At 44.9% G+C, this 20,887-nt stretch overlaps 1 protein-coding gene across 2 annotated transcripts in view; it reads right to left on the reverse strand.

The window, feature by feature from the left end:
* LOC119977114 (cytoplasmic dynein 2 heavy chain 1) overlaps window positions 1-20,887 on the reverse strand; it is a 734,352-nt gene that overhangs the window by 74,272 nt on the left and 639,193 nt on the right. For both annotated transcript variants that reach the window (XM_038817726.1, XM_038817724.1), the window contains one exon: window positions 16,018-16,227. In XM_038817726.1, the coding sequence (XP_038673654.1) occupies window positions 16,018-16,227 (210 nt within the window). The remainder of the gene's footprint in view (window positions 1-16,017; window positions 16,228-20,887) is intronic.

Genomic DNA, 20,887 nt, shown 5'->3' on the forward strand with positions numbered 1-20,887 from the left:
CAGTGTCTTTGATTGTTGAGTAAAAGGTTAACATCAGGGGCACCCGATACTGATGTAACTATAATGCAACATCACGTGACTAAGAGACTGAGAACTGGTGGGAAGCAAGATGTGGAATCTCATATACAGCACTGAGATGCACAATATTTATAAATAAACAGAAATGTTTTTATGAATAACAGCCTATAATAGTATCTTAGGTAACAGACAAGCCTGCAAGAAACCCATCCAAGAACCAAACTCAAGACAAAACATTGACAAATGAGATGTGGAGCCAGGTGCCATGAGGTGAGGGAGAAAGCAGCAAGGACAAGTCCAGGACTTATAATTGGTAATGTGACAGGTACAAAAGACATGAATAGGGCAGCTTGAAGTCCCTGAGAGTGAGTAGAACCAAGGAAAGGAACAGGAAATCGAATAAGACAGACTGACAGTACCCTTGAATATGAGAAACCTCATGGAAAGAGAGGGAGCAGGACTGCAGCCAGGAGCTGTAGCCTGCAAGATCAAGCCTGATGAGTTGCCGCATTGAGGATCTGAGGCCCCAAATAGGATAATCAGCACTTCAGATATGGACCCATTGAAGAAAAGAATAAATATCTTGCCATATGCTTTTACTCTTAATATGGGACAGAGGCAGAGGGCAGGATTCTCCGGTTACCCAGCCACCTGTTTCTCGGTGGCAAGTCTATCGCTGGTGGTAGGATTCCATCCTCCTGCCGCTTGTTAATGGGATTTCCCATTAAAACCATCCTATGCCGCCACAAAACCTGTTGGCTGGAGTGGGGTGCCAGTGGGAAAAGTGAATTCCGACAACCGGAGATTTACGGCCTAAATGACTGTTGCATGATGGGTACTATAGAGTATTATGGGTTAGATAGCTTAAAATTCTTATTTTTTGTCAGGCAAGTGACCTAAATGAATTCTGGTAACAGAAGCCACACCATTGAACAAAACCAGGCAAAACAGGAAGATAGAAGAGACATAGAAATATGTCAGTTGAATCTTAAAATGTTGGGATTTTCGACATGTCAGGAATTGTCCAAAAACAAACACTGTATCTTATATGAGAAAAATGGTAATACAAGAGAGGGGGAAGAGTACGATTAGCTAATTGGCACTTTGGAAGGACAAGAGAATGTTCCTGACCCAGTTGTAAGCATGCAGTCACATGCTTAAGTACAACTTGTAATAGGAATATTTTGCTGGGCTCCTGTGAATGGTCTGTGACTGCTTGAATTGTGTAAAGTGGTAATAAATGTACATGGTCATTCAATTAATAATGTGCTGAACTAATGTCTTGTGAGTTGATGGCTTCCTGGAATCTAACAGACCCTAGACTTAGGTTGGAAGATAGTACAGATGAACAGCATTTAAAAAGGAAAATAGTAAACCAAAAATACACATGCACACACAGCAATGCTGACTAACCTGTGGAGTATTTGCAGCTTGAAGTGCAGGAAATGGGAAGGACAAGATTGAGGACCACTGTCAACCACACAAAGGAGGGGAATGCTCAGTTGAGAGAAAAGACTCAAATATCAGAAGCAATAGTATGGAAGTAGCAGAGCCAGAGAACCTGGTAAAATAGAATCGAAAGCTTGCAGGAAGCAGGGTGGGAGCAGGTGTAGTCAAGCAAGCTGAGGGAGTTGTTGGGTTCATAGCAGGTATTGGTTGACAGCCTATCCACAAACATGGAGATAGAAAAGTGGAGAACGGGGAGAGTCGGAGATAGACCATGTGAAGCAGATGGAAGGGTGGACATTTAAAATAAAATCGATCAAATTTTCTGGTTCAGGTGTAACAGGAAGGGGAACCGAAGGAGTCACCAATGAAAAAGTGTGAAGGAGGAGACCTGAGCAGGACTGGAACAAAAAGACACATCAATAGACACGCACTACCTGGACATATACCAGTTATCGAATTGAATGAGAAGAGTCACTTGTTCAATGTAAGAACAAGTTCAGGCAGGCGGAGGAAGTTATAGTGGATGGGAATTGGAAGTAAGTAAACCTGGTGAGAAGAGGGTTTGTCCAAGACAAAATGGAAACCCAAATAACTCCGTGTTATGTCTTTAATTGAAAATATTTCACTGTTTCATTCAAAGCCTGGTGCTTTGAATCTGAAAGATCACAGGTGTGAACAAAATGGTTAAATTATCAGAATTCAGTTTGAAAGGGTGGTCTTCCCTGAGACCCATTTTCCAATCATAAGAATAATAGCGGCTTTTAGTATTCGCTGTTGATTTGTGTTGAAGCAGGGTGGAATTTAAACATGCTATAATATTTGAGATTATATTACATTCATGCTATTAAGATCAGCATTCAGCCATACTGATTTCCTCAGTTCCCTCAACTATTTAACTGAACCCTTAGTATATGTCATAGAATCACAAATTCCCTACAGAGCAGAAGGAGGCCATTCGGCTCATTAAGTTTGCACCAACCCTCTGAAAGAGCACCCTCTCCCACTCCCCCGCCCTATACCCATAACTCCACTGTCGAGACCTCTATATGTGCACGCACACAAGGGGCTAATGTGTAATTAGTAGCACCACATGATCACTAGAGGGCTGGACCAACACGGGTATAAAAGGCAACCAGATTGGGTCTCTCTCTCTCTCTTGGGGGTGCACTGTGACCAGGGCAGTATCAGATTAGTTCAGATGGCTAGTGTAGTTACGTATAGTTACTGTAGTTAGATATTGTTAACCTTATCACTAGTAACAAAATTAAAGTAAAGAACACATGCAATTATTGTTGTAGTTACTCAATAAACCTTTTGTTACTAATGGACGAGTTTGAATCTTCTTCATCGAGATTCAGAATACCTCATCACTAACCAAGGATTGAGTAGCACATGTTACCTATCACACAGGTAACAAAACATGGCTTTAACAAAACTGGTTAGATTTGCTGAGACAAAAAGAAAAATTCAGACTGGATATTCGGCTGTGGAAGACTTCACAGCAAATGAATCCTCGACGACTAACTATGGGACTCATTGGACCTCTAGGGCAGCTGGAAACAACCGGTAATTTACGTTATGACTGGAAAAGATTTGGACTGGAAAAGATTTGAACAGATATTCCAAATATTTATCGCAGCGAATGATTTAAGCACGGTCTCTGACGCCACAAAAATAGCACTACTACTCTCAACAGGAGGGCATGAAGCTAGAGAAATCTATAATTGCTTTAATTACTTACAAGGTGAAGACAACACCAAATTTGAAGTAATACTCAAAAAATTTGATGAACTCTATAAGAGTCAGTCTGGTGAGATGCTGGAAAGATTTAACTCTTGTCATAAATGCCAGAGAAACAGAGGGCCCATCACTGATTTTATTACAAACCTCAAGTTAATGCCACAAGGCTGTGATTATGCTGATTTCAGAGACACTATGATAAAGGATCAATTAATTTATGGACTGCCTGACAAAAATTTGAAGGAAGAACTTTACAAGATAAGTATCTAACTCTAGAAATTGCTATACAAAAATGCCTTCCTTATAAACAAAAACAAAATGAATACTGTGAGGCTTTACAAACACAGAATCAGTATCTGGAAAACAAAATAGGTAAAAATGGTGCGAACACTCACCACGAGGCAGAGGCAGGGACAGGATCTCACTCAATGCAACAGCACTTTTTGATTGGCAGCCATCTTGAGTGAGAGCGTTCCAGCCAGTACGCACATGCGCACTTCTCAAAACGAAGGAAAATGGCAAAATAGTAAAGGAAACTCGAATTGCGCATGCACAATCGATTCCTGCGCATGACGTCACGAGCATCATGACGTCAAACGACCCGGACCATGCCCACTTAAAAGGGAAATGCACAAAAATGAACAAAAAGAAATTTAAAGCTGCAAAATCCAATTTTCTTACCTCAAAAGGCAGAACAATGCCCAAACTTACACCAGCAGATGAAAATAACTTTCACAACACCCTAGAACAAGCAGTCTGCACCACCCAAAGTGAAGAGCACAATGACAAATCCGAAACTCAAGAAGATGATTTGTTCATTGAACATGAAGAGAACGATAACAACTCCGAAAGAAAAAGAGATGATTTGTCTCCCGAACAATACACATAATACTACTCGGACATGGCTGAGTTATTCGGATATGCTGATCACAGCATCAGCAACACGGTTGCAAAGCTCAACACGACTCTACTCATGTTTGATGAATCCAATACCATGGTGCCATGGCAGATCGTTGATACATTGGAAGAAGACAACGCCACAGAGAGCACAGAACGACTCCATTGGGAGAGCACAGATCGACTCTACAGCGAGAACACTGCACGACTCCACAGAGAGAGCAATGAAAGACTCCACAGAGAGCGCAATGAAAGACTCCACAGAAAGAGCAATGAAAGACTCCACAGAGAGAACGACACAAGCCTCCACAAAGAGAATGATGCAAACCTCCACAGACAGCTCGGTGACAGACTCAAAAATGGAAGCAAGCAAACACTCCATAGCGAATGCCATGCATGAACAAGACAATGAAAGTCTACCAAGCTCACGTGAACAACAAAAAGACTATGACAGTCTACTCAGCTTATTTGAGCCAACAGAACCCAGCTCATTTAACCAACAAGACAGTCTACCCAGCTTATTTGAGTCACCAGAAGAAGACTATGAAAGTCTACCCAGTTCATTTAACCAACAAGAGGACACTGAAAGTCTACCCACTGTATGTGAGACAAGTGACGAAGAAATCACAATTCCCATACAGGATGTGCAGGATCACAGCGAGACTGACAGATCTCAGCTCGTCTGCACAGAAGCACTCAACAATCAGAGTAGGGCTACTCATGAGTCCAGAAAGACCACATCAATTGAAATCTTGAAGAGTTGAGTCCAGAAGAGGAGCACCATAAGTCCAGAGAGACCACGCCAATTGAAATCTTGAACATTTGACTCTAGAAGAGGAGCACCATGAGTCCAGAGAGACCACGTCAATTGAAATCTTGAAGATTTTGACTCCAGAAGAGGAGCACCAATACCCACAAGAGAATGAAACCGTAAAGATTTTGACTCCAGAAGAGGAGCACCAAGACCCACAAGGGAATGAAATCTTGCAGATTTTGACTCCAGAAGAGGTGCACCAAGACCAACAAGAAAATGAAATTGTGAAGATTTTGACTCCAGAAGAGGAGCACCAAGAAACCAAAGGTGATTCAAATGAACCAGAAATAACTCCAGAAGAGGAGCACAAAGAAATCAATGATGAAATCAAGTGGAAGAGGAGTCAAATCCGCCACAAATGACTTATGTCACCAACATCAATGCAACATCAGATAATTCTCACAATTCTCAAGAAGAAATGCTCAATGTAACAGATACCAGTACGGACACTGACATCAATAACTGTGACAATGACTCAAATCATCCATACGGAACACTCATTGAGCAAACACCGCAAGACCACAGCAGAAACAAGAACAGCAACAACAAAAACAACATGCAGCGCAACAAGAACAACAAAGACAACAAGAAGCATAACCGAAAAAAGCACAATAAGAAAAATATCAAGAACGACAACAACAAGAATGACAACGAAAACAACAAACACAGAAACAACAACAATGAAACAACGACCTGTACAACATGGTACAACTCTACACATGAAGGACAATGCCAAAGCACACTGCAAAACAATGGCAAGTGTACAAACATGCCATGGCATGGCAACAAATCTCACAAATTCACATTTGCTCCACAACAAACAAGCAAGCCAGCTTTCAAGAAAGGTGATACACAGAATCAATACCACAAGCACAGGAAAAAGTCCAGGTCAGACAACAAAGATGACATACAGAATCAATACCACAAACACAAGAAAAAGTCCAGGTCAGACAACAAAGATGTAACACAGAATCGCTACCGCAAGCATAGAAAAAAAAAGCATAAATCAGACAACAAATGATTCGACCATTCAAATACCTCATTGATGACTTCTTGGTTCCTTAAACACAGGAACACTGATGACGTTCACAAAGAAATAACAACATCAACATTTCAACAACAGAAGAAGAAAGCAACTCGACCAAACAAACTCCTCGACTGAACAAACTCAAAGTATGGACTCACAAAATCTTTTTAAATTAAGATTGGACTCATAAATATTAATTGGCTTTGTATAATCATCAAGATTATCACAACTTGTACATAGATCATCCAAAGATGTGCAGGTTAGGTGGATTGGCCATGCTAAATTGCCCTTGTGTCCAAAATTGCCCTTAGTGTTGGGTGGGGTTACTGGGTTATGGGGATAAAGTGGAGGTATGGGCTTGGGTGGGGTGCTCCTTCTAAGAGCCGGTGCAGACTCGATGGGGCGAATGGCCTCCTTCTGCACTGTAAATTCTATTCTACCACAACTTGTACATAACATAATTTGTCTACCTATTTCACGCAAGTGAAAAAACCTAAGAGGCTAAATGTATTAACATTTGACAGACTAATTCATTGATTTTATGTAATGCATTTGCAAACTGCATCCATTATGTTTGTTCAATTTTCTTTGCAGCATACAGAAAATATGTAACACGAAAAAAAGGGGAATGTAGTGATCTCTATATGTGCATGTACACAAGGGGTAAATGTGTAATCAGTAGCACCACATGATCACTAGAGGGCCGGACCAACAGGGGTATAAAAGGCAACCACATTGGGTCTCACTCTCTCTCTCTCTCTCTTCGGGGTACACTGTGACCAGGGCAATAGCAGACTAGTTCAGATGGCTAGTGGAGTTATGTATAGTTACTGTAGTTAGATCTTGTTAACCTTATCACCAGTATCAAAGTTAAAGTAAAGAACTCAAGCAATTATTGTTGTAGTTACTCAATAAACCTTTTGTTACTACTGGACAAGTTCAAATCTTCTTCATTGAGATTCAGAATACCTCATCACTAACCAAGGATTGGGTAGCACATGTTACCTGCCACACAGGTAACAAAACACCCACCTAACCTGCACATCTTTGGACACTAAAGCAATTTAGCATGGCCAATTCACATAACCTGCACATCTTTGGACTGTGGGAGGAAACCGGAACGCCCGGAGGAAACCCATGCAGAAAATGCAATCTCCATACCAGACAGTCCCCCGATGCTGGAATGGAACCTGGGTCCCTGGTGCTGTGGGACAGCAGTGCTAACCAGTGTGCCACTGTGTCACCTTGCGACACTTCTGCTGCAAAGTTACATCATCTACAGGTCCCAATAGTGAAACAACATCCACTTTATTATGCTCCATATTTTTGTTTCCATATATATTTCAAAATTTCTTATAAAACATGATTTTTAATTCACTGTTGCTATTTTAATTATAATTCCCCCCTCCAAAATTTAGTTCATCATTAGTACTAAATGATAAAGAAGGCATGAGATTTTCTAACACGTTATAGTGGAACAATTGTTTGTTTGAGAAGTTACAATGTGTTATAGAATCAGGGGCTCAGATGTTCCATGTGGTACATTTCATTGGATTTCTGCCAATGCATCTTGCGTTGCGCCTACTGGTAGCTGGCAAAGAGATACTTCAAAAATTTCAAAGGGCATTCAAAGGTCACAAGTGCAATTCTGTGAAAATGGGAGTAATATGGTGAAGGTGCTTGGAAATTAAAACGCAACATTTAAAAAAAATGAAGAATGAAGCAGCAAGCTGGCTCCATGGAAAGAAGCTTTAAATAAATGTACTAATGCTATCTGGAGAGAAGTGGTATCAGCATAGCTCTTAACTGAGCACCACAGAGCACCCTTGCCAGAAGTTCAACAGTCTGATAATTTAGATGAGGGAACAAAATGTAATAAGTCCAAATTTGCAGATGGTTCAGAGGGTGAGCTGTGAGGAGGATGCAGAGATCCTTCAGTGTGACTTGGACAAGTTGAGTGAGTGAGCAAATGAATGGAAGATGAAATATAATTTGGAGAAATGTGAGATTATCTATTTTGGTAGCAAAAGCGAGAAGGCAGACTATTATCTGAATGACCATAAATTAAGAGATGGGAATATGCAACGAGACCTGGATGTCCTCGTACACCAGTCACTGAAAATAAGCATGCAGGTTCAGCAGGCGGTAAATTGTTTGCTAGCCTTCATTGCGAGAATATTCAAGTACAGAAGCAAGGATGTCTGGTTGTAATTACAGCGCCTTGGTGAGGCCACAACTAGAACATTGTGTGTAGTTTTGGTCTCCTTATCTGAGGAAGAATGTTCTTGCTCGAGAGAGTGCAGCGAAGGTTAACTTGACTGATTCCTGGGATGGTGGGACTGACGTATGAGGAGAGATTGAATCGGTTAGAATTGTATTCTCTTGGGTTTAGAAGAATGAGGGGGGATCTAATAGAAACCTATAAAATTCTAACAGGACTAGACAGGGTAGATGTAGGAAGGATGTTCCCAATGGTGGGTGTGTCCAGAAGCAGGGGCTGAGGATACAGGGTAGATCATTTGGGACAGAGGTGAGGAGAAGTTTCTTCACCTAGCGTGTGATGAGCCTGTGGAATTTGTTATGACAGGAAGTAGTTGAGGCCAAAACATTGTAAGTTTTCAAGAAGCAGTTAGATATAGCACTTAAGGCAAAGGGGACCAAAGGTATGGAGGGAAAGCAGGATTAGGCTATTGAGTTGGATGATCAGCCATGAACATCGTGAATGGCGGAGCAGGTTCGAAGAGCCAGAAGGTCTCCTCCTGCTCCTAATTTCTATATTTCTTTGTGCAAGCGATTACTAGGCCTTGTAAGGGAAGAAAAGTCCATACCGCCCATAGCCTCGATGAGTGTGCAGCATTCGTCCAGTTGTTGGCCACCGACAATTATACTTTTCAGCACTGGCCTGGGATTCAAACATGAAATCACCTGCCCCGACTTAAGAGCATTCTGCCACCACCTATACCCCAGGAGATCATTCTAGCTTCAAACTTCCTCAACACTATGTAAGTGTCCACGGGGCACATCCATAACTGGGCTGAAAGAGACCCTATTATTTCAAATGATACAGTCTGCCTGGCATTATAAGAAGTCCGAATAGCTAAGGCCCTACTTCACTTGTCAGGATGAGTTGACATGTGAAGACGGCATGATTCTGTGGGGATTATGGGTGGTTATCCCACCTCAGGCCAAGGGGCCCCTCCAAGAGCTACATAGCACCGACCCAGGGCAGACAAATATGAAGATGCTGGCATAGACTTACATCTGGTAGGCAAGCATAGATAAAACCACTGAACAGCAGTGTCACCCTTGATAAATGCTGCAATCTTTGCTACCTTCCGTCACCCTTGGGAATGGCCGGCGATGATTTCAGGGTTTTTGTGTGAACCAATGGCAAAAGACACACAAGGACGGCCCCCTATCACCCAGCATCGAATGGTATGGTTGGGAGGGCCGTCCAAACTTTCAAAAATGCCATGAAAAAGCAAATGATAAACCCCTTCACCAGAGGTTGAAATCATTTGTTAATGTACAACTTAACCCCTCATTCAACCACGGAGGTCACACCAGCTGAGCTGATCATCGGTTGAGAACTTGATTGGTTCTTGCCTTTCCAACTTTAGTGCGATGGGTGGAGGCACGGCAGACCTCCCAGAAGAGTCAGCAGTCAGAGCAGAAGGGGGACTGGTCTGTATCTGTTTCAGTCTGTAATTGTGCCTCAGGTTTGCTTCGGTTAGAAGGACAGGTTGTGGCCCAATCAGGGCCGTTATCTTATGAGGTCAATGTGAACAGGAAGACAGTCAGAAAGCAAGTCAATCACTTGAGGAGTCTCGGGGTGGCGACCCTCAACTTGGAGTCGACAAATCCAGCTAGCTTTATGAATACTCCTGTAACACTGTCCAGCTAAAGGAAGCCAGGGTTCCTGTTTCTGTTCAGCAAGCTGCCTCTGCTGAGGCCGATGAGGCTAGTTCACCTGTCGTTGAAATGGTGCCTCCTGACGTGATGGAAATGGTCCCTCCTGAGGTGATGTAGATTTACTTTTTGATGGATTATATTTCCCCTGTAGTCTCTATTGACATTTGTAACTTCTGTGCATAGATTTTGGAGTGTTGTAAGGGGGGAGGGATGTGGCAGTGCGGCCCCTTCAAGGGGGCAGCTCCACGGACTACATGTCCAGCTCGGGGCCAACAGCGTGGGAACACGTGAACCCTGGCCAATGGGGAGTTGGGGACCCTGGGAGCAGGACCCCAGGCAGTGTAGACCAGAGAGCCGAAGTGTTAAGACCTGTTGTAGGGTGTACTGTGCCTATTTAACTTCCTTTGCCTTTCATCAATAAACCTCTTTGTTAACTATTGGAAGCCTCCAGTATATGTCATGAGCCTTCACAATATCACTGTTCCTTCACTATGATTGGGCCAAAATCCTGGAAATCGTTTCTTCACAGCACTGTGGGTGTATGTGAATCACATGGACTGCTGTGGTTCAAGAAGAAAGTTGTGTCCATCAGTGTGTGTGTCTGCACCATTATATACTGGTGTATATTATGACTGGGGTTTAAGAAGAACAAAGAAGAACAAAGAAAAGTACAGTACAGGAACAGGCCCTTCGGCCCTCTGCACCAAACCTTAGCGCATCAGGCCACTTTGGTTGCAGAGAGTCATGCTAATAATGCATTAAGCTCTCCTTTAACTCATCAAGGAAGAAAATCATATCATAGATAGCTCTGCAAAGAAAGCATACCTCCACTCCAAGAAGAAAGTTCATCACCACTTTCCCAAACGCAATTAGGGATGGAAAATAAATGCTAGCCGAGCCAATGATATTCACATCCTGTGAAAGAATTTAAAATAAACTTTGGCGGCGGCATATGTGCGCATGTAGCACAACCATAGGTGGGGGTCATTATCCATGGAGTGGAGGTATGCTTTCTTTACAGAGCTATCTATGATATGATTTTCTTCCTTGATGAGTTAAAGGAGAGCTTACTGCATTATTAGTATGACTCTCTGCATATCACACACAATTTATACATTCAAGAATTGGAAACTCTGCCACTGACCAAGTCAATTGGGTTCACAAAAACACTTACAAAGCAGAGTGGTTGCCGTATATAGCACCTTGGATTCTGGAAATGCCAAAAAGGCTATAAAAATGAATGGACTTATCTTGCTCCCTGTGTTGTTGTGATGCCAGTCAATGAAGTCTCCTGCATCCTTAAAAAGTATGTCAATTGTCTGATGTATATATGCCCCAATTGCACTGAATGATAATACAGAAATGCCCCTTGTCTAACCAAAGTGGCCTGATGCGCTAAGGTTTGGTGCAGAGGGCCGAAGGGCCTGTTCCTGTACTGTACTTTTCTTTGTTCTTCTTTGTTCTTCTTAAACCCCAGTCATAATATACACCAGTATATAATGGTGCAGACACACACACTGATGGACACATAGTAAGACTAATCAACACGCACAACACCGCAGCCAATCACCAGTTAGAGCACACTCATGATAAAGACAGAGGGCATCAGTTTTCCCGCTCATTCGGGATGCAGCCTCTCAGAAGGACAGAGCTTAAAGCTTACAGCACAGATCTTCACCATGTGCTGAGTGCATAGACTGGTTAGGATAGGCATAGGTCTTTAGTTTAATCTAACATTGTGTTAACCCACAGTGAAAGTATGTTCAACAGTTTCTAGCTTAATAAAATAATGTTGTACTATTTTAAGTGTTGGTAGCCTGTATGTGTTCCACGGATCCAGGGCACCCAACACATCATGGTACCAGTAGTTGAGGGATATTAGAACTTCTTAGACCTACCTGCAAGTGATCTGCCTTCCACCAGCATACAGCCATCCTGCAACATGGGCAGCGTCCGCCCGCCGCCGCCGCTCCGCATCAACGGTAACCTAGGGGCCAACTGGAAGATCTTAAAATAATGCTTCCAGCTATACCTTGAAGCCACAGACCTGGAAGCTGCCTCAGATGTCAGGAAGATCACTCTCTTCCTCTCCACGGCCGGAGATCATGCCATCCACATCTTCAATTCTCTCACCTTTGCTGATGGTGAAGACAAATCAAAATTCAAGACGTCCTCAAGTTTGACAGTCGCTGCGACATCGAGATGAATGAAAGGTTCGAGCGCTATATCTTCCAACAGCGTTTGCAGGGTAAGGATGAAAATTTCCAGTCCTTTCGCACCCACCTCCGCATCTTTGCGCAGTCCTGTCATTATGGGTCCACCTCTGACTCCATGATATGCGACCAGATCGTTTTCGGTGTTCAGTCGGACCCCCTACGCCAGCAACTCCTCAAGGTAAAGCAGATCACCCCAGCGATTGCCATCGAGACCTGCGTGCTACATGAACACGCCACTAGTCGGTATTCCCACATGCAAGCGGCTGAAACGGCACGGCAAGGTCTCCACGAGGCAGAACGGGTCCAAGCAATCAAGCAACTCCAGGGCCTCAGCCTGGATGAGGGCGGCCATTTCGCTCGCTTCTCGCGGACTCCCGCGCTTGTGCTCACCGAACGAGGGGACGGCGACGTCGTCGAACGTACTGCGCAGGTGCACACCACGTACGACCGCATCGCGCATGCGCGGTGGTGCAGCGAGCGTACTGACGCTACAACGTGCGGCAACTGTGGCTCCGCCCATTTAAAGCGGCAATGTCCTGCCAAATCCCGACGATCCCTGCAATGTGGCAATGTTGGCCACTATGCTGCTTTATGCAGATCAGCTCAGCCTGCCAACTCTCGTCGCTCCAGCCAGCCTCGCAGGGATGTCTGGGCCATTCAACCCACGGTCACTGAGCCCGATTTGGACCTGCTGCCTGATATTGACACCGAGGACCCGAAGGCGCCTTTTTGAGTCGGTATCATTACAAAAAACAGGGTGTCCCCGAAGCAAAGAATCCAGCCTCTACCGGTATACAGCATCGATCCGGACGATGAGTGGTGCTCCACCCTTACGGTCAACCAGTTCCAAATACGATTCCACCTGGACACCGGTGCCTCCGCAAATCTCATGGAGTCTGACCTCCAAAGCGTTCGTGTCAAACCAGCCATCCTGCCATCAACCTGCCAGCTATTAGATTATAATGTCAATGCCATTGCTGCCAGCGGCTCATGCCAACTTGAAGTGACGCACAGGTCACACAAAGCCAACCTTCCCTTTGAAATCGTGGGCTCCTCAAAAGCCTCCCTGCTTGGCGCGCAGGCATGCAAGCTGTTGAACCTAGTTCAGAGAGTTCACTCTCTCTCTCCTGCTGACGTGTCTGCCTTTCAGGACACTGATTTCAGGGCGCAGCTCGACGCTATTATTAATCAGTACCACGACGTCTTCGAGGGCATGGGCACGCTCCCATACACCTACAAGATTTTATTAAAACCGAATGCCACGCCTGTGGTGCACGCATCTTACAGGGTCCCAGCACCCCTTAACGACCGCCTCAAGCAACAGCTGCAGGACCTCCAGGACCAAGGAGAGATTTCCAGAGTCATGGAACCGAGCGACTGGGTCAGTTCCATGGTATGTGTAAAAAAGCCATCCGGCGAATTGAGAATTAGAAGCGAGTTGGACAGAAACCCCAATATTTTATTTTAATCTTTTAAGACTGTGGAAAGGATATTTTGCTGCAGGAGTGATTTCACAAAGAAATTACGGCACGGTGGCACAGTGGTTAGCACTGCTGCCTCACAACACCAGGGACCTGGGTTTGATTCCACCCTTGGTTGATTGTCTGTGTGGGGTTTGCACTTTTTCCTCATGTCTATGTGGGTTTCCTCCGGGTATTTTGGTTTCCTCCCATAGTCCAAAGATGTGCAGGACAGGTGAATTGGCCATGCTAAATTGCCCCTAATGTCCAAAAGGTTCGGTGAGGTTGCGGGGGGTTGGCCTAGGTAGGGTGATCTTTCAGAGGGTCGGTGCAGATGTGATAGGCCGAATGGCTACCTTCTGCACTGTAGGGATTCTATGAAATAAGGATATGGTATATTAAAGCAAACTTTATTTTAACACAGTATTAAAATATGTTTAACAGCGCACTAGAAAATAGCTTACGATTACCCCTTAAAACAATGCTACTCAATTACAGTGAATACAATACCCATAACTGCTATCTTTTTTCCCACTAAATCAACAAGAAAAAAATCTCTGCTCTCAATCCGCTTAAATACCATTAGCATATAGAAATACCTCCTTTACGGAGATGTTCTTTGAGAAAGAAAGGTCTTGTGCCACTGTTTGAAAGAAAAAATCTGAGCCCTGTCAGAACCATGCAGAAACTCTGGCTCGATGCCTTCAGAAGATGCTTCTCAATTTGTTTCAGATCCCCTGTTCTGAGACAAGTCTGCACTGCTTGGAAATACTGTTAATCTTTTAACTAGACTGCAGTGAGAGCAAGCTGCTTGACTTCTGGGGCGGGATTCTCCCCCCCTCCCCCCTTCCCCCCCCCCTCCCCCCTTCCCCCCCCTCCCCCCTCCTTCCCCCCTCCCCCCTCCTTCCCCCCCCACCCCCCTCCCCCCTCCTTCCCCCCCCTCCCCCCTCCTTCCCCCCCCCTTCCCCCCCTCCCCCCCTCCCTCCCCCTCCCCCCCCCGGGGCTGGGTCGGAGAATTGCCAGGGGGGCGGCATAAATCCCGCCCCTGCCGGCTGCCAAATTCTCCGGCGACGAGGATTTGGCGGGGGCGCGAATCGGGCCCCGCCTGGCCCGCGATCGGAGCCCACCAATCTGTGGGTGGACCTGTGCCATGGGGGCACTCTATTCCTCCGCACGGGCTAGGGTACCGATCCACTATGGCTGGTACGGAGATGAACCCTACCTGCGCATGCGCTGGGATGACACCAGCATACGATGGCGCTTCCGCACATGTGCCAACTCACGCCGGCCAGCGGAGGCCCTTTGCCGCTGGTTAGCGTGGCACCAAGCCCTTCCGCACCGGCCGGCACAAACCACTCTGCCGCTGGCCTAGCCCCTGAAGGTGCAGAGGATTCCGCACCTTCAGGGTGGCCCGATGCCGGAGTGGTTCACGCCACTCCTTCGCCCGGGAGATGCCCGCCCTGCCGGTTTTCAAAGAATCCCGTCCTGTTCACAGCTTGATATAGCTCACAACTGAGCCTGCTTTCTGAAAAATACCTGATACCTTGGCTCCACCCATCTTACTAAGCTGAAATCTTTTGAAACATGACTGCAGCAGTCACACACACATTAACCCAGCCTTTTAACCCGTACTCCACCAAATACCTACATTCATCACACAAGGCACATTGCGATAGACCAGGAAAACAGATTTGAGGTAGCACATCAGCCATGATTTTATTCAACGGAGGGACAGGCTTGAGAGATCAGATAGCCTACTCCTGTTCCTATTTGCTATTGCCAAAAAATCGCTCAAAAAAATTGTTCCCGCTGCAATTATCATTACTCAAAATTTCAGCTTTCCTCAGGCTCAAAAACTCTCATTTGTGCCACTCACATTTATCCTAAGAGCAGTGGGAGCCTGTATCTCTCATCTTAATGTAACCATACTGCATTATCAACATAAATCCAGAAAATTAGAGGGCCGTATTAGCATTGGTCGTCATTACAATATTATGGTAATTAGATGCAATAGAATTCTGCGGACAAATCATGGAAGGGTCAAGTCACGCTAGTAAATTTGAAGGGATTGAATTTGGGGAAAAATAACTGGGTTTCTATCTCAATTAGTTACCCACAAAAAGTACTTACTCAATTTATCACAGCAAATCTGCTGAAAATAAATGTAATTTTTAAAAAACACTTCAATTAACTAGATGAAACACTTAACTTCATTTTTATGAAATCATCTGTACATATTAGGAACAAAATGTTTTGCATGAGCCAGGAAGTATTGACCATTTCTTGAATGTCAACTGTTTCTAAATGATTAACTGCGTCTACTTGGATCAGGGTTATTTGTTTATTTCACATCTATTAGATTCTTCAAATAAGCATAACCAAACAACAAAAGGGGAGTAAACAGTCAATATGTAATTGCCTCAGGTTCAATTAACACAAAATGTAGAATGAAATAATGATACATTTCTGAAGGTCAATCTGTACCTCTTGATTCATTAATGCAGTGGCCAGCTTCTGTACAGAAGACGTCAGTAAAGATGTTCCTCTTATCACTTTGCTCATTGCTGCCAGAGACTGATGGATAATTTGCACGAGGCGGATGGCATTGTATTGTTCCAAAATTATGAATGACTGGATTGGGGAGCCTTGCTTCTCATTGGGAGGGGATATCTTTTGATGAATCAGTTGAGAGCCCTTGGAAGAAAATAAGGGAGATATTAATACAGGGAAGAATCAATTTTGATTAAAATGCTGTTAGAAAAACATTTGTAAAAGATGTTTAGTTGGTTTGTTCACGCTCAATTCAATGCCTTGGTATCGAATGCTGTGGGAAATTTTAAGATATTGAAGTCAATGTCGAACAAATATTGGGTTCAGCGTAAAACCCAGCTAAACAAGATATAATTCCCTTCTAAAAGTCATAAGAAGCACAAGTTAGATATCTACTGCCACAACATGTAGTATAATCCCACTTTGAATCAGGTCTCAAATACCATTGTCACATTTTAATTTCTCACACCAGGGCCGGGATTCTCCGACCCCCCCGCCGGGTCGGAGAATCCCCGGGGGGAGGCGGGAATCCCACCCCAACGCCGGCTGCCCTATTCTCTGGTGCTGTTTTATGGACGGCGGCGGGGCTCCCGCCTTGCTGGTCAGGGGCCGTTGACAGCACCCCCCCACCGGCGATTCTCCGGGCCCCAATGGGCCGAGCGGCCGTCTATTTTTGGCCAGGCCTGCTGGCATGAATTACTCACCTCACGCAAGACGGGACCTGGCAGGTGAGTGTGTGGAGGTGGTCCTCGAGGGGGGCGAGGGAGGATCCAATCCGGAGGGGGGGCCCCCACAGTGGCCTGGCCCTGATCTTACTGATCTGCGGGCAGGCATGTTCCATGGGGGGATATCTTTCTTTCGCGCCGGCCCCTGTAGGGCTCTGTCAAGCTGCCCGACGCTGGCGCGAAGAAGTGAAACCCTGCGCATACGAGAAAATACGCCGGCTGGTCTGCGCATGCGCGGAATCACGCCGGCCATTCCACGCATGTGTGAGATCATGCCGGCCCATCCGTGCTTGAGCGAACACGTGTCGGCCCTTTGCCGCCGACTGGAATGGCCACAACTCCTCTGGCGCCCACCTAGCCCCCGGAAATGTGGAGAATTCCGGACTTTTGGGGGTTGTTGACGCCGGAGTGGTTGGCGCCGGTTTTCCCGCCGGCGTGGGGACTTAATCCCCAAAAAGGAGAATACCGCCACAGATGTCCACCAGTTGTCCATGTAACATGTCAACCAAATGGTGGCATCTCTGACAATGCAACATTCAAATGCATTGTGCATTCAAGGTGTTTTTAGTGTTTCCTCACAAGCAGCCTTGTAGAATTTTAAGAAAGGCTGCATTAAGTCAAGCTAGGCCGTTTTCATGGGCAAACCGGCTGCCTAACATCACAGCCTGTTGTATTAACATCTTCAAAATAAAGCTCTACATTTTGGTTGAACCTGTAAGGCCTGCAGACTTAATTTTGAATCCACCATATAAAAACTGACGATGAGGTACGCAAACATTTGTAGGCATCCAAAACAAAAGTCAAACAGTGCCTGAGGAAATAATAAATAATTGAAATTGTCGCTGCATGCCGATGGGGGTGCCATTGGAGAAACAATGGTTGGGCAGCCATTGGGCGAACTGAAAAATCCGAAGGAAACAACCTTGGAGAGAAGCCTGCCATGTGCTATGCTAAAACAAACTCAGTTACCAAGATAGCAAGTACCTTGCAACAATAAATTTCGAGCTGAGACTATTTTTGGAATAAAAAGGTTCTACCAATTCCTGTATGAGAGGAAATTCATTTAATTGACAGACCATCGCCCATGATTTGTGGACCTCATACTGGGATTCCATCATTAACAGCGAGCAGAATGCAGAGGTGGGTATTGCTCTTCTCAGCACACATGTACCATCAAATATCGTCAGTAAAACCTTCATGGGAACGCAAATGGACTCTCCCGATAACCCTTCCTAAATAGGTTGTAAATGAGTTGTTTGTGTGCAACCATTTTCTACTTTGAGCAAGTAGATAACACTCCTGTAACCATAGGACAGAGGCATACCAGAAATGAACCAGCACTGTCAGAGGTTATGGACATGGTACTTCGAGGCAAGAAAGGAGTCTTTGCAGGGTTTCCCCTGGATGCTCCGGTTTCCTCCCACAGTCCAAAGATTTGCACGTTAGGTGGATTGGCCATTCTAAATTTCCTTTAGTGTCCAAAACGTTTGGATGGGGTTACTGGGTTATGGGGATAGGGTGGAGGTGTGGGGTTGGGTAGGGTGCTCTCTCCAAGAGCCGGTGCAGACATGACAGGCCGAATGGCCCCCTTCTGCACTGTGAATTCTATGAAACCCTGAGTTAAACCAATATTCCACCCTAAGACTTGAATTATCCATATGGGCAGGTTGTGTCCTCTGAAAAATGAGAGTCATCATTCCACCATTATTAAGGAAATGTATATTAAACACACTCAGGCCATTTTGGTATTGTAGGAATGAAGGAGACAGCCAGAAGCTATTTTAGGTTGACGGAGATAGATACCAAAATCGAGAAGGCGGGAACATGTCTGTCTTGTGAAAAAGTGTGGAACCTGTCACCATTAGCCTCATTGCACTCATGCGAATGGCCAGAAAGGGAATCCCAATATCCATTGCCTGCAGGGGATGAAAGGCCGACATGTTAACATGGTGCGTATCCCCGTGCCCAACCAGGTTCACTGGGCTACGTGGTGGCCCCGGTTGGCACTGCGGGCTCTGCCCCTTCATGGCTCCTCCCCCATCTCTGCACCCCTGGCCCTGTTGGTGCCCAGCATTGTGGGGTCCTCTGGCTCTGGCACCTGTCCCGGATGCCAGGGTTATCGCCAACTGCCGCTGCCTTGCCAGGGGTACGCTCCACAGCCCCTGCCTGGCGCACCCGTAGGGGCTACAGTGGGCATTGCTCTTGAGTGGACCACCTGCTGCCCCGCCGGCAGGTGGCAGCCGGTTGGGTGGTGGGGGGTGTGGCTGAGTGTGTGGTACGGGGTTAAGAGCTGGGGGCATTCATACGGCCAGTGTCACTCTGCAGAACCACGGGCCAAGATGGGTGGTCAGTTGGGTGCGCAGCAAGATGGCTGCATTGCAGGCCATGGCAACAGCAGTCCATGCCTGGACACTGTCCCGGTCCCATGGGGGTCACCCCGGTCACTCGGCCCATTCCCCCGTCACCCCCCTCACTCCCCGGCCCTGACATACAGCCCCCATCCCAGCCAGTGTCACGCCTCTCTGTGTCCTACCTCCTCTCTCTCCCCCATCAGCTACAATGCCTGTTCATGATTTGTAAAAGCACAAGTGAACCGCGCCATTGGGAACTCAGCTCATCGGAGGTGGAGAATCATGGAGGCCCCGGAGAATACCAGGTCAGGCCTGCGAATGACATGCATACGGGGATTACTGTACGTGCGTTCTGGAACACATTTGCGCCGCTGTCAAGGTGACGGAGAATTTTGATTTTGCGTCAATCGGTGCCTGATTCCGGCATCGGCTGATGGAGAATCCCACCCAAAATCTTCTTCGGTGATTTAGCGTAAATATTTGTTCCAAAATTCCTGTAAAGTTTCATGGGATATTTCATGTAATTATAGTACACTGTAGAAAGGCACTGTTGTTAGTCTCAAAGATTTCCCACCACTGTTGCCAGGCTGACTGGCGTGCAATTGAAGAATTTGTTGTATTTCACTTTTTTAAACAATCTACAGTCCTCTGGGACAAACCCGATGCCTAAAGAGGATTGAACGATTGTGGCCAGAAGCTCTTCAATGTGCCCCTAATGTCATGGGAGCCGGTTGGGTGGTAGGGGGTGCCACAACTTTCAAAAAGGTTTTTTTGAGAAAGCAACCGATTTGACATTTCAGAAGACCATGTCAGCAGTGAAAAGAAGGTGTGGTAGTTCATCAATCCAATACAATTTGATTAGGAATATTTTAAAGAAGTAAATGTATATATTAACCACAATGCATATTCATGTTAACTGATCATCTCATGACTTATATATAGGTTCCTGAACGCCCAGCAGTGCTCTACGGAAGCAGGATCTGCTGCCTACTATAGGCCCTTACAATAAATTGATTTAATAACTCAATACCAAAAGTAGGAAAATCTATTTTCATATAATTTTATATTCAATGATTACCACAATATGGTGCAAACCTTTCAGATAGACGAGTTAATAGTAATAGTATTATATACTAACCGATTATTACAGTTTATCATTTGTTTTGCAGATCACATTAACAATACTTACAAAGAATTATAATATTTATATTTTTGTTTCATATTTTGTTGGAACATTACCAGAAAATGAAAGACAAAGAACAACAAAAACTATTAACTGTAACTTTTGCTGTTCACAAGCACAATTTAAATACTAAAATCAAAATGTAATATCTGTACAGCTTCCCATGAAGGAAAGTGTCCGTTATAAATGTCAAATTAATACTCGTGGATTAACAGAAACAGAGACAATGTCATTATATTGTGAAAAGGCACAGCTGGAAATTGGTTATATACTGAATATTTAAAGTCTGATATGAAGTGAATACTTATAATATTTTGACAGCATTCAATACCAAACTGCAATTAAATATATAGAAATCTTGCAAATTTAAAGAACTGTTTTTAAGTTTAGTGAAGAATTTCTGAAAACTAATTTTGATGACAGGCAACCATTGAAGAAATAAAGAAAATTCAACCAGAATATCTTTCTCGTGTATCAACCATTCTTTACAAACTACGGTGAGGCCCTAACTCATTTGTATATGACTGGTAGACGTGCCCATTTGG

Source organism: Scyliorhinus canicula, chromosome 14, assembly GCF_902713615.1.
Source record: "Scyliorhinus canicula chromosome 14, sScyCan1.1, whole genome shotgun sequence".
NCBI classification, from domain to species: domain Eukaryota; kingdom Metazoa; phylum Chordata; class Chondrichthyes; order Carcharhiniformes; family Scyliorhinidae; genus Scyliorhinus; species Scyliorhinus canicula.